The sequence below is a fragment of the Globicephala melas genome, chromosome 5 (assembly GCF_963455315.2).
Source record: "Globicephala melas chromosome 5, mGloMel1.2, whole genome shotgun sequence".
Classification (NCBI taxonomy): domain Eukaryota; kingdom Metazoa; phylum Chordata; class Mammalia; order Artiodactyla; family Delphinidae; genus Globicephala; species Globicephala melas.
Window position 1 is genome coordinate 117449191 of NC_083318.1, and position 17747 is coordinate 117466937.

Sequence of the window (17747 nt, forward strand, 5' to 3'; positions counted from 1 at the left end):
TTCAGAAACTCATTCACTAAACTGTTAGAACAAATTCCAGCAGGAAGGTGGAGTACAAAGTGACTTTCTTCAAATAGTATGTTTGTAACTAAGCTCCTTTGCCCTTGTTTAGGTGAGGAAATTGGAATGCTGGAGGACATGGCCGTTGGTATTTCAGATTTGAAGAAAGTCGCTTTTAAAATAACTGAAGCCACATCCAATGATGTCTTGCCAGTTATAACAGGAAGGCGGTAAGTGGTGTTCATTTCCTAAGACCAAGCTTTGTTAGATATTTTTAATTAACCCCTGACAAAGGAGTCAAGGAGAATTAAGGTTTGGTTTGGAAATGTTTCTTTTGTTCTCTTTGCCTTTTTGGTGAAAAATAAATGTAGGTGACATGACAGGGGAAGATCTTGAAAAACTCATAAAAGTCTCATGAATGTTCGTAAATTGTACTAAAATGAGGTAAGTAGGGTAAGGCTCCCCTATGAAATATGAGAAATTCAAAATAATAGCAGGCATGAGAAAAAAATTTTCTGTTTATTACTATCTAATCTAAAGGTCTGGATGTTTTTACTTTTGCTGGAATCATTTGGTTAATAGTGTCATAATTCTTGAGATGACTTGGTATTAAATTCCTGGTATTAAAAGCAGCAACATTTTAGAAAAGGTATATTGCTATGTCAGGGGCACATACCACCATTTTTCTTAATTATTATTATTAATTAATTTATTTATTTATTTATTTTGCGGTACGCCGGCCTCTCACTGTTGTGGCCCCTCCCGTTGCGGAGCACAGGCTCCGGATGCTCAGGCTCGGCGGCCATGGCTCACGGGCCCAGCCGCTCCGCGGCACGTGGGATCTTCCCGGACCGGGGCACGAACCCGTGTCCCCTGCATCGGCCAGCGGACTCTCAACCACTGCGCCACCAGGGAAGCCCTATGTCAATTATATTTTAATAGAGATGACAAAATGTTATATAGAAAGTCCAGAAATAAACCTACAGACTTATGGTCATTACAACTACTACAAAGGAGGTAAGAATATAGAATGGAGAAAAGATAGTCTGTTTAATAAGTGGTGCTGGGAAAATTGGGCAGCTGCATGTAAACGAATGAAATTAGAACATTCGTTGAGTTTACAAAAATAAACTCAAAATGGATTAAAGACCTAAATGTAAGACTGGATACTATAAAACTCCTAGAGGAAAACATAGGGCAGAACACTGTTGACATAAATTGCAATATATTTTTGGATCCGTCCCTTAGAGTAATGAAAACAAAAGCAAAAATAAACAAATGGGACCTAATTAAACTTAAAGGCTTTTGCACAGCAAAGGAAACCATAAACAAAACAAAAAGACAACAAACAGAATGGGAGAAAATATTTGCAAATGATGAAACTGAGAAGGGATTAATTTCCAAAATATACAGTTCGTACAGCTCAATATCAAAAAAAAAAACAATCAAAAAATGGGCAGTAGACCTAAATAGACATTTCTCCAGAGAAGACATACAGATGGCCAACAGGTACATGAAAAGATGCTCAGCATTGCTAATTATTAGAGAGATGTAGATCAAAACTGCAATGAGGTATCACCTCACAACCAGTCAGAATGGCCTTCATCAAAAAGTCTACAAATAATAAATGCTAGAGAGGGTGTGGAGAAAAGGGAACCCTCCTACACTGTTGGTGGGAATATAAATTGGTGCAGCCACTATGGAGAACAGTATGGAGGTTCCTTAAAAAACTGAAAGTAGAGTTATCATATGATCCAGCAAGCCCACTCCTGAGCATATCTCTGGAAAAAAATGAAACCCCTAATTCAAAAAAATACATGTACCCCAATGTTCACAGCAGCACTATTTACAACAACCAAGACATGGAAGCAACCTAAATGCCCATTGACAGATGAATGAATAAGGAAGATGTGATACATATATACAATGGAATATTAGCCATAAAAAAGAATGAAATAATGCTATTTGCAGCAACATGGATGGACGTAGAAATGATCATACTAAGTGAAGTAAGTCAGACAAAGACAAATATCACATAATATCACTTATATGTGGAATCAAAAAAAAATGATACAAATGAACTTATTTACAAAACAGAAATAGACTCACAGACATAGAAAACAGCCTTACGATTACCAAACGGGAAAGGGGTGGGGGGTAAATTGGGAGTATGGAATTAACAGATACACACTACTATATAAATAACATTGACCTACTGTATAGCACAGGGAACTATTCAGTATCTTGTAATAACCTATAATGGAAAAAATCTGAAAAAGAATAATCACTTTGCTGTACACCTGAAACACAACATTGTATATCAGCTATACTTCAATTAAAAAAAAGTTATCATAAAGAATGTGTATAATGTTTTACCTTCAGAGAAATCTTTAAATGCAGGCTTGGCTCATTGAATCTTCTCATATTCCTGAAAATTTTGAAATAAACATCAGCCTTCTGTTAGCCAGGCTATTGTAAAGGACACTGAGAGCAATTTAGGAAAGAAAAATAAAGTGTCCATCCTCTGAGGGTAGTGCTAACATCCCTGCTTGCTGGATTGATGGTATTTCCAGATTCTCTAGTTCAAAGCTGAGGTAAGAAACAAGTCTCACTGTCAAGTATCCAGAGTACGTAGCAGTATTATCATACTAGAGAAACTGAAAAGATTTTCACAGAGACTCTCTAATTGTCCTGTTCTTCATTACCCCATACACATATTACAACACCAGCACTCTATATAGTTCAGGAAGCACATGGATTTTCCTAAATTCCAGATGAAACTTGACATTTCTTTAATCAATTCACACTGGATCAGAAGATATCAAGTTTCATAATCTACAAGCAGCTATTCTTATTGACCCTATTTTGTGGATCCTAATTTGAATTTTCAACACTAAACATTAGGGGTAATTTTTAATGGAAATTTCCAAAGAAAAAATGCTCTGGTGATATGTTAATGTTGCAAAATGATCAGGAAAGCCGAAAGGTTACATCTTAAATAATGAAACCATTACATTTCCATCAGGTCATCACAAACGGAGGTTCATCTATAATAACAATTAGGCCATGCTAAAAAATGTATAAATGATTTGGTTCATTAGTTTCACTATATTAAAAAATCCATCATTAAATTGCTTTTCTTATTCTTGAGACTGGGTTTTTAAATAATTAAATCAAGAAAACAAATATTGAAGCTCTTATGCGCATGGCCCTTTTATACAAAGATGCACTAAATATTCTTCCTTTCCTATAAAACCTCAGAGTAATGGAGATAAATGTAAATGACTCTTTATGCCAAGTAATTTAACAGTGAAGTGAATGAAATGATTATCAAATGAATTAATAAAAGAAAATAAGCAGATAGAAGCCAAAAACCTAAATCACTGCTATATTCCAACTGTTTTATTGTTTCTTTCATATGAATCTAAAGTAACATTGAATGAAAAAAAGCAAGGCTGCTTCTCTTTGCCCTCCTCTTTCTCCAGTGAACATTATGTGGTGGAGGTGAAGCTTCCAGGCAGAATGTTTGAGTCCCTGCCTCTACAGATTAAAGAAGGACAATTGCTTCATGTGTATCCAGTACTTTTTAATGTTGGAATCAATGAACAGCAAACTCTTGCTGAGAGGTAAGCTTCAGATATAAGGTCGGTACTTGATTTTTTTGTATAATTGTTATGGATATGCTAAATAATTCCACGCGTTCCTGTACATAGAAATTAGATTCATGGGTAACATTTTCCTTTTCGTCAGTACAAAGTTATTTGATATGGCAAGCAGAATTATTCATATTTAAGGATTCCTGGCCCACATCAAATTTAAATATGGCAAAATAACAAGGAAAATATTGGTGTCAATACCAAAATATTCACATGGATTAACTTTCTTCATGTTTCCAAATACCTACATGTGTGTATCAAATTTTAGAATTTTTTTGTGCTTACATATATTTCAACATTGTAAACTCTGCTAGTTGTGTCCAAATTTTCTGGACCTAATAAAACACGCTATTTTTTCCTTTTATTTTATTTACTAAAATATTTTTTTTAATTTATTCAAAAAACTTTTTAATTTTTAAAATTTATTTATTTAAATAATTTTAAAATTTTATTTACTAAAATAATTGTTATTGGAGGATGACAACACATCTTTTCATAATAATTTTCTCAGTTAGATGACAGATGATTGTATGTGATCGCATAAGCAACTGTCAAAAACGCTTTGAGCAGACAAAGGAATTACTTTTGCATCTTACATGATTCCCATGTAGAGATTATCGAAAACGTGGGTAAGAGTTAAGATTCACAGAACAGATTTTTAAAAGATTCTCTAAAACTTCTCAGAGAAAGAAGTTAGTGTCTTTTTTTTTTTTTTTTTTTTTTTTTGCGGTACGCAGGCCCCTCACCGCTGTGGCCTCTCCCGTTGCGGAGCACAGGCTCCGGACGCGCAGGCTCAGCGGCCATGGCTCACGGGCCCAGCCGCTCTGCGGCATGTGAGATCTTCCCAGACCAGGGCACGAGCCCGTGTCCCCTGCATCAGCAGATGGACTCTCAACCACTGCACCACCAGGGAAGCCCAGAAGTTAGTGTCTTGCTGTAAAGCCTAACTGGAAAATTTCCCCCAAAGCAAAACTTTTGAAGAGTATTTTAAAATGCTTCCTTGTCAATAATTCACTCTCTAAATGTTTCCTTCCCCCATAGGTAGCTGGCATATTCTTTGCCATGACTTGTTATGTATGTTTTAATCCTTTATTAATGTTTTTTACTAAACTAAGACTACCACTACATTTATAGCCGTCTTGAATTTCAGTGATGGTGAAGGTGCCTGTTTTTAGCTACTATTTTCAGCGATTTCTCCGTCTCTCCCTTTCATCCAAAAGGTTTTCTGGACAACATAGATTTTCATAATTCTCACTTGCCAGTTACAAAGTTCCATGCCAGTTTTGTATTACATGTTTAATCTCAAACTGTGTGGAAGCTATTAGTCTCTTGTCTTATAGTATGCTTAAATCAGAATATAATTTTTTTCACTGTATTGTACAAAAAGTTGATTCTTCAATAATTAAGCACTTTTGCAAATAATTATGTAAGATCAGATTATATTCCAGTCATCTTTATATGTTGTCTCACAGCAAATTCACAGGTTGAGGAGAATGATATTTATGAACATAAATTATACAATTTGGGAGGTAAATGATATTAATGAACAATTGGGGGGGAAAACAGCACTCTAAATTAATTGTCTCTTCTTTGGTACACTAGAGTACAGAGTGTTTGGAGTTTAAATTACTAAGTTAAGACCTGTGAGTGCAGTCTTGAGAGACATGTGAGACTCTCCATTTACAGACTTTTCAAGGAATACTTAGCATTGTATTTTCAAGCCTTCTAGATTAGGTTAATTTACATGTCATTGTTACTATTTTAGATGTTAGTCACTTTATTTTTTTTTAAATGCCCCTCCCCTTCTCTCTCATCTGTCTTGCCTTTAAAAATGTATTTTTTCTGGCTTCCCTGGTGGCGCAGTGGTTGAGAGTCTGCCTGCCGATGCAGGGGACATGGGTTCGTGCCCTGGTCCAGGAAGATCCCACATGCCACGGAGCGGCTGGGCCCATGAGCCATGGCCACTGAGCCTGTGCGTCTGGAGCCTGTGCTCCACAACGGGAGAGGCCACAACAGTGAGAGGCCCGCGTACCGCAAAAAAAAAAATGTATTTTTTCATACCTGGATGCTGTTTAAGATACATAGGATTTGAAAAAGAGACACAACTGCAAAATAGAAACACAAAGGGAAGCAGGAAGGCTGGCCCTCGGATATCAACCAACTACTACTTTGAGCAAATCACTTTGTTCTCTGAGCTTTATTTTTCTGATTCTGAATTTTGAGCTTTTTCCATCAACATTCACATGTTAGGTATGCTATGTAATCCAGGTATAATATGTTACTATATATGTACCCATAGCCAAAACTTATGTAATGTATATCCATTTTTAAATAAGTAAGTACTAATTAATCTGCTTGGGCTACCATAACAAACTACCACAGGTTGTGTGGCTTAAACAACAGAAATTTATTTCTCAGTTTTAGAGGCTGAGAAGTCCCAGGTTCTGGCCAATTTGGTTTCTGGTGAGAATTGTCTTCAGCTTTCTTGCTGTGTGCTCACATGACCTCTTCTTTGTGTGTGTAGAGAGAGAGAACCAGCTCTTTGATGACTCTTTTCACAAGGACACTAATCCCACTGGTTCAGGACCCCACCCTCATAATCTTAATGACTTCTTCAGAGGTTCCATCTTCAAACACATCCACACTGGGGGTTAGGGCTTCAACATATGATCTTTGGGGGGACACAACATTTAGTCTGTAACACTAGTATTACTCCAACAAGGATAACATTTTTTAAATACCAGGTGTTTATAATGTCTGAAAAAGGTAGAAGAGTGTATTTCAGAGTTCAGGCTAACTCTCCTGTAGATTTTCCTGGGTTCGTATTCCTGTCCTCCAAGTTTAACTCAGTAACGTTTTTGAACATTGACTCTGCACCAGGCATTACTCTGCCAAGCTGTGGGACACAGGGAGCAGGCAGTGTAACAAGAAGAACTGACATGATCCCCATCCTGAAAGGACCCACCATCCAGTAAGGAAGACAGTTCAACAAATGATACACCACAGTTTGACTCATACAGTAAGCAGAGATGTAGGAGGGACAGGATTCATGGAGGAAAGAAAGTGATTCACAGATGGGAGAACATTTCATCAGGAAGGTTTCATAGTATATATACACCTTCCACAGGGCTTTGAAGGACAAATCAGAATTAATCAAGCTGATAAGGAAAGTAAGGCTTCCTAGTCAGAGGAGGAATAGCATGTGAAAAGTCCCAAAGGCATCAAAATCCTGCTGGTAAAGTAGAAGGGTGTAATTCCATTCCCACAAACAAAGGGTTTCGGAGGCCTTTGTGGAGACATTAGATGCTAAACTAAAGAGACTGGACTTTGTTCTTACACAGAGAGGAGGTGCAGTGAAGTTTAGTGAGCAGATATGAAATGGGTGGTAGACTAACTTCTCCAACATTTCATTCATTGCCTATGCAGCATCTGGCACATGGCTGAGGTTAAATAAATATTTGTTGAATGAATGAATGATCTGACCATGATGTAAGGGATAGATTGGAAGGGAGGGAACCTGGAGGCATAGCACTTCTCATATTTGGGAGGCTTTATATCCAGTCGAGACTGAATATTACTAAATACCTAAAATGACAGTGGTAAAGAAAAAGAAGGAAAGGACACCGGAGATGTGAATATATCAGTGAATAGTGGATGGAGTGCGGAAAACCAAGGAAATCCAAAAGGGTGCCTAGATTTTGAACCTGAATTAATGTCAGATTATTAGAAACACGCCTATTTCTAAACAAAAGGAGGAGGTGGTTTCAGTTTTTGGTTAGGTTGCATTTGAAGTGGTGTGGGTTAATTCACTTTGAAATTTTCAGTTGACATCTAGAAATACAGATTTGAATGGAGATATTTGGATGAGGATACATGTTGGAAGCCGTTTGGATGAGGATACATATTGGAAGCCATTTGCATGGCATCCTTTTATAGAGAGACAAGAGGATTTTAAGTTTAAACCTGAGAAGGGCTTAAAGAAAACACAAGGTCAGTGATATACAGGTAGAAAGTTTTGCCTGAAGAAGGTGGCAGAAGAGCACCAGTACAGAGGCTGGCATCCTTCATGGTGTGGGCAGAAAGAAAGGGCCACAGAAGTGAACCAGTCCCTGGGAGAGTGGAGTACTCTACATGTGCCTACAGCAGTTGACAGTGTGTTTAAGACTGTATGCAGCCCAATGTTCAGTCCTGGTCCTCTGGACCTCTCCGCAAGCTGTCATTGGTGAAGAGGAATATAGGAGGAATAAAAAGAGAGAAGGAAGAGTTTTTAGGTCTTTAGAGATATAGCCCTGCAGAGGTAGGGAGACTAACATTAACTGAGTATCAATTATGCAGAGGCACGGGGTTGGTGTTTTAGATTTCATATTTCATTCAGGTTCACATTTGATGACTGTGAGAATATTTTGGTGTGTCAATAGGGATTGGTGGAGTCAGGGCCAGTGGAGACTGGAATATAGTTGAAATCACCTTTGCACAATGTTGCTTAGAAAACAGAGACTCCTTCTTTACAAAACTACTGCCACCTATTTAACAAAGAAAGATTAAAAAAAGTAACTTTCGGGTGCTATTTTATAACCCATAACTATTCTCTTTGTTCTGTGTTTAGGTTTGGAGATGTCTCTTTGCAAGAAAGTATTAATCAGGAAAATTTTGAACTTCTGAAAGAATATTACACGGTATTTATGGAAAAGATGCCTCCCGATTGTAAGTATGCAAGTTACAAAGAAAAGCAACAATAATAATTTGTTGATTATAATTCTTCAGGAGAGGTCAGACATAGAGGTCAATGGAAGAATAAAGCACAGTGTGGGAACGTGAGAGTGATTTTGAGATTGTCTGCGCCAAGAAAACTGATTGCCAAGGTGGCCTGGCCGACACCTGCCTCGCTGCCCTTATTGCACTCAAGTGTGTCCTGCTGCTTATGCTAGGACATTAATTTCAGTGCCACTAGAAAATATCAAAAGTCAAAAATAAGGAACTTATAATTAGAAATCTGAATTGAGTCCAACAGAAATTTTGTAGAATTCTTAACCATGTAAAAGACTTTAATAAAGATTTAGTTTTCTGACTTATAAGCTACATCAGATATATCTCTCACATATATATGTGTGTGTGTATATATTTATATATTTTATATTTATGCATATATATATGTCTGATAGAATATAAATTTTACAGGTAATAAAAAGTGATATAAATTAAGGAGCAAATTATTGAATATAGTTATTGCAATATTTATGTGAAAATGTTGGGGCATAAGCCTATAGAACTGTGTTTTACGTTTTGTTTTTTGTTTTGTTTTGTGCCATTGTTCAGTTCTGCCGTCCTTTTTCCCACAAAATTAAGCACATATTTGAGCAGTGCAAAATTAGAGAATAAAGAATGTATTTGGAGCTCATCCATAAGTACTATAAAGAAATAAGTTGAGATACTTAGTTATTCACAATAAGAAACTAGGTTTTAATAAAGCAGGAAATATCTTAATATTTGTTACCAAAAGCTGTAATAAAACTCTACCTGTCATCTATTCACTAGCAATTTGTTCACTGAACTGTATTCTGATACTTAGTTTGAAATATCTTAGGTAGCAGCGTACTTAGGTCTTTTTATTACACAGTTATCTTGCTTCAAAATATTACAGTGGCATAAGCACACGTCCATGTGATTTTATAGTTAGAAAATTTTACTGCTGCTTTTATATTTTATTTCAAATAAAATACTTTTAAAGCCAAAATGAAATTAAGTACAGAGAGATTCTTTGGCAGCCAGAATACTTATGAATTTTCAGTTTGTTAATTACTCAGAAGGTTAATAATATAAACAAAACTACTTTGCATTAGTAATTATGGGGAAAGTTCATTATAACGTGGACGTTGGTGGATCATTTTTTTTCATTATTTTTTTAAACATCTTTATTGGAGTACAGTTGCTTTACAATGGTGTGTTAGTTTCTGCTTTATAACAAAGTGAATCAGCTATACATATACATATATCCCCATATCTCCTACCTCTTGCATCTCCCTTCCACCCTCACTATCCCACCCCTCTAGGTGATCACAAAACGCGGAGCTGATCTCCCTGTGCTTTGTGGCTGCTTCCCACTAGCTATCTACTTTACATTTAGCAGTGTATATATGGCCATGCCACTCTCTCACATCGTCCCAGCTTACCCTTCCCCCTCCCTGTGTCCTCAAGTCCATTCTCTACGTCTGTATCTTTATTCCTGTCCTTCCCCTAGGTTCTTCATGACCAGGTTTTTTGTTTTTTTTTTTTAGATTCCATATATATGTGTTAGCATACGGTATTTGTTTTTCTCTTTCTGACTTACTTCACTCTGTATAACAGATTCTAGGTCCATCCACCTCACTGCAAATAACTCAATTTCATTTCTTTATATGGCTGAGTAATATTCCATTGTGTATATGTGCCATATCTTCTTTATCCATTCATCTGTGGATGGACACTTAGGTTGCTTTCATGTCCTGGCTATTGTAAAAAGAGCTGCAATGAACATTGGGGTACATGACTCTTTTTGAAATATGGTTCTCTAAGTGTATATGCCCAGTAGTGGGAATGCTGGGTCATATGGTAGTTCTATTTTTGTTTTTTTAAGGAACCTCCATACTGTTCTCCATAGTGGCTGTATGAATTTACATTCCCACCAACAGTGCAAGAGGGTTCCCTTTTCTCCACAGCCTCACCAATATTTATTGTTTGTAGATATTTAATGATGGCCATTCTGACTGGTTGTGAAGTGATACCTCATTGTAATTTTGATTTGCATTTCTCTAATGATTGGTGATGTTGAGCATCCTTTCATGTGTTTGTTGGTAATGTGTATATCTTCTTTGGAGAAGTGTCTTTTTAGGTCTTCTGCCCATTTTTGGATTGGGTTGTTTGTTTTTTTGATATTGAGCTGCATGAGCTCTTTGTAAATTTTGGAGATTAATCCTTTGTCAGTTGCTTCATTTGCAAATATTTTCTCCCATTCTGAGGGTCATCTTTTTGTCTTGTTTATGGTTTCCTTTACTGTGCAAAGGGTTTTAAGTTTCATTAGGTCCCATTTGTTTATTTTTGTTTTAATTTCCATTTCTCTAGGAGGTGGGTCGAAAAGGATCTTGGTGTGATTTATGTCATAGAGTATGCTGCCTATGTTTTCCTCTAAGAGTTTGATAGTGTCTGGCCTTATATTTATGTCTTTAATCCATTTTGAGTTTATTTTGGGGGATCGTGTTAGGGAGTGTTCTTATTTCATTCTTTTACATGTAGCTGTCCAGTTTTCCCAGGACCACTTATTGAAGTGGCTGTCTTTTTCCATTGTATATTCTTGGCTCCTTTATCAAAAATAAGGTGACCATATGTGCATGGGTTTATCTCTGAACTTTCTATCCTGTTCCATTGATCTGTATTTCTGTTTTTGTGCCCATACCATACTGTCTGGATTACTGTACCTTTGTTGTATAGTCTGAAGTCAGGGAGCCTGATTCCTCCAGCTCCTTTTTTCTTTCTCAAGATTGCTTTGGCTATTCTGGGTCTTTTCTGTTTCCATACAAATTGTGAAATTTTTTGTTCTAGTTCTGTGAAAAATGCCATTGGTAGTTTGATAGGGATTGCACTGAATCTGTAGATTGCTTTGGGTAGTAGAGTCATTTTTGCAATGTTGATTCTTCCAACCCAAGAACATGGTATATCTCTCCATCTTTTTGTATCATTTTTGATTTCTTTCATCAGTGTCTTATAGTTTTCTGCATACGGGTCTTTTGTCTCCTTAGGTAGGTTTATTCCTAGGTATTTTATTCTTTTTGTTGCAATGGTAAATGGGAGTGTTTCCTTAATTTCTCTTTCAGATTTTTCATCATTAGTGTATAGAAATGAAAGCGATTTCTGTGCAATAATTTTATATCCTACTATTTTAGCAAATTCATTGATTAGTTCTAGTAGTTTTCTGGTAGCATCTTTAGGATTCTCTATGTATAGTATCATGTCATCTGCAGACAGTGACAGTTTTACTTCTTCTTTTCTGATTTGGATTCCTGTTTTTTCTTTTTCTTCTCTGATTGCTGTGGCTAAAACTTCCAAAACTATGTTGAATAAGAGTGGTGAGAGTGGGCAACCTTGTCTTGTTCCTGATCTTAGTGGAAATGCTTTCAGTTTTTCACCATTGAGAACGATGTTGGCTGTGGGTTTGTTATATATGGCCTTTATTATGTTGAGGTAAGTTCCCTCTATGCCTACCTTCTGGAGAGCTTTTATCATAAATGGGTGTTGAATTTTGTCGAAAGCTTTCTCTGCATCTATTGAGATAACCATATGGTTTTTCTCCTTCAGTTTGTTAATATGGTGTATCACATTGATTGATTTGCGTTTGTTGAAGAATCCTTGCATTCCTGAGATAAACCCCACTTGATCATGGGGTTTATGATCCTTTTAATGTGCTGTTGGATTCTAGTATTTAGTTGCTAGTATTTTGTTGAGGATTTTTGGATCTATGTTCATCAGTGATATTAGCCTGTAGGTTTCATTTTTGGGACATCTTTGTCTGGTTTTGGTATCAGGGTGATGGTGGCCTCGTAGAATGAGTTTGGGAGTGTTCCTCACTCTGCTATTTTTTGGAAGAGTTTGAGAAGGATAGGTGTTAGCTCTTCTCTATATGTTTGATAGAATTTGCCTGTGAAGCCATCTGGTCCTGGGCTTTTGTTTGTTGGAAGATTTTAAATCACAGTCTCAATTTGAGTGCTTGTGATTGGTCTGTTCATATTTTCTATTTCTTCCTGGTTCAGTCTCGGAAAGTTGTGTTTTTCTAAGAATGTGTCCACTTCCTCCAGGTTGTCCATTTCATTGGCATATAGCTGCTTGTAGTAGTCTCTCATGATCTTTTGTATTTCTGCAGTGTCAGTTGTTACTTCCTCTGTTTCATTTCTAATTCTACTGATTTGAGTCTTCTCCCTTTCTTTCTTCATGAGTCTAGCTAATGGTTTATCAATTTTGCTTATCTTCTCAAAGAACCAGCTTTTAATTTATTGATCTTTGCTATTGTTTCTTCATTTCTTTTTCATTTATTCCTGATCTGATCTTTATGATTTCTTTCCTTCAGCTCAACTTTGGGGTTTTTTGGTCCTTCTTTCTGTAATTGCTTTAGGTGTAAGTTTAGGTTGTTTATTTGAGATGTTTCTTGTTTCTTGAGGTAGGATTGTATTGCTCTAAACTTCCCTCTTAGAACTGCTTTTGCTGCCTCCCATTGGTTTTGGGCCATCGTGTTTTCATTGTCATTTGTATCTAGTTATTTTTTTATTTCTTCTTTGACTTCTTCAGTGATCTCTTGGTTGTTAAGTAGTGTATTGTTTAGCCTCCATGTATATTCCTGTAATTGATATGTAGTCTCATAGCGTTGTGGTTGGAAAAGATACTTGATATGATTTCAATTTTCTTAAATTTACCAAGGCTTGATTTGTGACCCAAGATATGATCTATCCTGGAGAATGTTCTATGAGCACTTGAGAAGAAAGTGTATTCTGTTGTTTTTAGATGGAACGTCCTATAAATATCAATTAAGTCCATCTTGTTTAATGTGTCATCTAAAGCTTGTGTTTCGTTTTTTATTTTCATTTTGGATTATCTGTCTATTGGTGAAAGTGGGGTGTTAAAGTCCCCTACTATGATTGTGTTACTGTCAATTTCCCCTTTTATTGCTGTTAGCATTTGCCTTATGTATTGAGGTATTCCTATGTTGGGTGCATAAATATTTACAATTGTTATATCTTCTTCGTAGTTTGATCCCTTGATCATTATGTAGTGTCCTTCTTTGTTTCTTGTAATAGTCTTTATTTTTAGGTCGATTTTGTCTTATATGAGAATTACTACTCCAGCTTTCTTTTGATTTCCATATGTATGGAATATCTTTTTCCATCCCATCACTTTCAGTCTGTATGTGTCCCTAGGTCTAAAGTGGGTCTCTAATTGACAGTATATATACGGGTTTTATTTTTGTATCCCTTCAGCCAGTCTATGTCTTTTTTGTGTCCATTCAGCCAGTCTCTGTCTTTTGGTTGGAGCATTCAATCCATTTACATTTAGGGTAATTATCGATATGTACGTTCCTATTACCATTTTCTTAATTGTTTTGGGATTGTTATTGTAGGTCTTTTCCTTCTCTTGTGTTTCCTGCCTAGAGAAGTTTCTTTAGCATTTGTTGTAAAGCTGGTTTTGTGGTGTTGAATTCTCTTAACTTTTGCTTGTCTGTAAAGATTTTAATTTCTCCGTTGAATCTGAATGAGATCCTTGCTGGGCAGAATAATCTTGGTTGTAGAGTTTCCCTTTCGTCACTTTAAATATGTCCTGCCACTCCCTTCTGGCTTGCAGAGTTTCTGCTGAAAGATCAGCTGTTAACCTTATGGGGATTCCCTTGTATGTTACTTGTTGTTTTTCCCTTGCTGCTTTGAATATTTTTTCTTTGTATTTAATTTTTGATTGTTTGATTAATATGTGTCTTGGCATGTTTCTCCTTGGATTTATCCTGTATGGGACTCCCTGCACTTCCTGGACTTATTTCCTTTCCCATATTAAGGAAGTTTTCAACTATAATCTCTGCAAATATTTTCTCAGTCCCTTTCTTTTTCTCTTTTTCTTCTGGGACCCGTATTATTCGAATGTTGGTGCATTTAATGTTGTCCCAGAGGACTCTGAGGCTGTCCTCAATTCTTTTCATTGTTTTTTCTTTATTCTGCTCTGTGGTAGTTATTTCCACTATTTTATCTTCCAGGTCACTTATCCGTTCTTCTGCCTCAGTTATTCTGCTATTGATTCCTTCTAGAGAATTTTTAATTTCATTTATTGTGTTGTTCATCATTGTTCGTTTGTTGTTCAGTTCTTCTAGGTCCTTGTCAAACGATTCTTGCATTTTCTCCATTCTGTTTCCAAGATTTTGAATCATCTTTACTATCATTATTCTGAATTCTTTTTCAGGTAGACTGCCTATTTCCTCTTCATTTGTTTGGTCTGGTGGGTTTTTACTTTGCTCCTCCATCTGCTGTGTTTCTCTGTCCTCTCATTTTGCTTAACTTACTGTGTTTGGGGTCTCCTTTTCACAGGCTGCAGGTTCGTAGTTACAGTTGCTTTTGGTGTCTGCCCCCAGTGGCTAAGGTTGGTTCAGTGTGTTGTGTAGGCTTCCTGGTGGAGGGTATTATTGCTTGTATTCTGGTGGATGAGGCTGATACTTTTCTTTCTGGTGGGCAGGACCACATCCGGTGGTGTGTTTTGGGGTGTCTGTGACCTTATTATGATTTTAGGCAGCCTCTTTGCTACTGGGTGGGGTTGTGTTCCTGTCTTGCTAGTTGTTTGGTATAGGGTGTCCAGCACTGTAGCTTGCTGGTCGTTGAGTGGAGCTGTGCCTTAGTGTTGAGATGGAGATCTCTGGGAGAGCTTTCGCTGTTTTATATTACATGGAGTCCGGAGGTCTCTGGTGGACCAATGTCCTGAACTCAGCTCTCCCACCTCAGAGGCACAGGCCTTACAGCCGGCCAGAGCACCAAGAACCTGTAGAGAACAGAAATTTTTTCTTTAATCTTTCTATTGGTCTTCCTTTTAGAAAACAAGCAGTTCAATGTCATTATGTGAAGGCCTCACTCTGGCTTCACCTAATAGGGTTCAAAGAGTACAGGTAATTTGAATCTGGTTCTTGTGTTCATCTTCTTTTCTTCACCCAGGCTTCCCACCATCCTTCTTTTCCTGGGAATTCCCTGTGGTCCAGTGGTTAGGACTCCGAGCTTTCACTGCCAAGGGCACAGCATTGATCCCCGGTCAGGGAACTGTGATCCCACAAGCCATGGCAAGAAAAAATAAAATAAAATTACACCTGTTCCTGAAGACAAAGTGTCACTCCATGCTTCTGGGAAAGGCTCTCTCAGTGACTTGTTGGTGGATAATTTTCTTACAGTTACTTGTAATTTGGAAGTAATTCCCATAATTTTTATAAACAACTTGATTTCTCTTTATATGGGTCCTTTCCAAGTGAGGTCCCTGGACCAGCAGCATCCGTGTCACCTGGAAATCTGTTAGTAATGCACATTCTCAGGGCCCTCCACAGGTCTATTGAACTTGCCCTGTAATCTGTTTTAGTAAGCCTTCCAAGTCATTTCTGATCCATACTAATGTTTGAGAACCAATGCTGTGTCATCCTTACTCAAAACATACATTATATTAAAAAATAGTTTGTTGGCAAAGTCTATGAAAGATATCAATGCTACACATAAACAATTATACACCTAAAAAGAAATATGTATAAGTAATTGTTGAAGTATTTCTGATATATGAAATACAAAGTAATCCCTACATTCAAGTCATTGAAACTCTTCATGGGAATGTAAGTTTTAAAAATTGGAAGAACATGAGACCTCATATAAATTATTGCTAATTAAATATAGCTGTTTTAGAAATATATAAATATATCTCATGCTTGAAAACAGGATGTACTTTTGCATCAAATCAATTTTATTTCATTAGTTGAAATGAGTTGTCTTAACAGACTGAATTCTTCCTGATATTTTGTTTCCTGTTATGTCAACATAGTTTTGAGACAACACTATCATAGATTTGGCACAGAATGAAGGTATGATGTGACTGTGGTTATTTTCCATAACAAAAGTCCAAACCGTATCTATGAAATTATACCAACATATGTAGGGTTTTTCCTCATGCAGAAATATTGTAACCTAAAGCATCACCGGGTTGCACTCCATTTAAGGAGGTACCTAAAAGCTTTATTAAGAGTAGGAATAAGGGTTAGGCTCTTTGTTAAGGAGGGAAAAACTACTATGTGGGATCATACTTATAATCCATATAATCTACTATTTTTCTTTCACAGTGAAATCAAGGGATAATTTGTAGCAGTGTTAAAAGGCTAAGTTAACCCTCTAAATATATTCCTTTCACTTATTCATCCATTTTGGATGTCCTGTCCATTAATTTACTCACCCTGTTTTTTTTTATGATTTATGATCTAGTCAAATTCTACATGTTTTAAATAAAAAATTTTCCATTCTTCCCCAAATTTTTTTTTTAAATTAGGGATGTCCCCTACTTTTACAATACCAGGATATAATGAATAAATCATTTTAGCCTATATATTCACTCCCAATCAAATAGTTATCATCTTTCTGTTTATTCTTCTTATACATAGCTTTTATGGTCTACAACATTTATTCTTCCCCAAATATTCTCTAATTCTGTTAAATATGTAGTAGATTCAATTGATAGTCTCAATTCAGCAGTCTACACACGTGGACTCCTTTTATCTAATACCTCTGTCGGCTTTACTGGGCATTCACCCCTTAGGAGTTAGTAATGGGGAGGGCAGTAAACTTAAAAGTTGCTAAACAACAGTACCTCATTTCCTTTCAGTGTGTTCAACATAGTCTGGTGATTTGTAGATTAATGTATTTGAAAATCTCAAGTTCATTTGGAAGAAATATTCAGTCAAATTCAAGTATTACTATCCTCCAACCCCATTTTCCTTGTATCTGCAGAAAGGTCATTAGTGGAAGGCTTGGTAGGTTGGAATGGCCTCTCTCTCTCTCTCTCCCTCTCTCCCTTTCGTGGAGGATTCATGGAATCTAGAGCTGAGAAGTACCTGTTACAGAGGAGGAACCCAAGAATGGGTGATCCCTTTCCTGTAAATCTTTGCTGAAAATTCTGAAGCAAGAAATATATAATGTCTGAAGTTGGTATCAAACAGAGCTATTGATGACTGGGAGGTCTGTTTGCGTCTGAGTACCGTGTGTTGTGGATTTCTCCCTTCACATCTTGGCCTAGTGATGCAGCTTTCAGACAGTAGTTCTGGCTGCCCAGACTGCAAGGCACAATAAATCATCAGGAGCTACTTCCCCTCAGGCCCTGCTGGTGATATTCACTGGCCCCTTTGATCAACCAGCAAAACTCCCGTGGGGCAGGTGTGAGTGTTTCTCTCTCTTCTGGCTCTGATCTTCCAGATGGGTTTGATGATCTCAGAAACCTTTCAAGGCCCCTTTTGTACCCACCTAAAGCATTAAGACACTTCAATGTTGGGTTAGCAAAATAAAGTCAAATAAAGTACTGCTG

General features: G+C 36.9%; 1 protein-coding gene across 12 annotated transcripts in view; it reads left to right on the top strand.

Moving 5' to 3' along the window:
• The window catches only part of INPP4B (inositol polyphosphate-4-phosphatase type II B), a 721154-nt gene that overhangs the window by 635581 nt on the left and 67826 nt on the right, over positions 1–17747 (top strand). For all 12 annotated transcript variants that reach the window (XM_060299724.1, XM_060299726.1, XM_060299725.2 and 9 more), the window contains 3 exons: positions 113–230; positions 3486–3626; positions 8263–8360. In XM_060299724.1, the coding sequence (XP_060155707.1) occupies positions 113–230; positions 3486–3626; positions 8263–8360 (357 nt within the window). The remainder of the gene's footprint in view (positions 1–112; positions 231–3485; positions 3627–8262; positions 8361–17747) is intronic.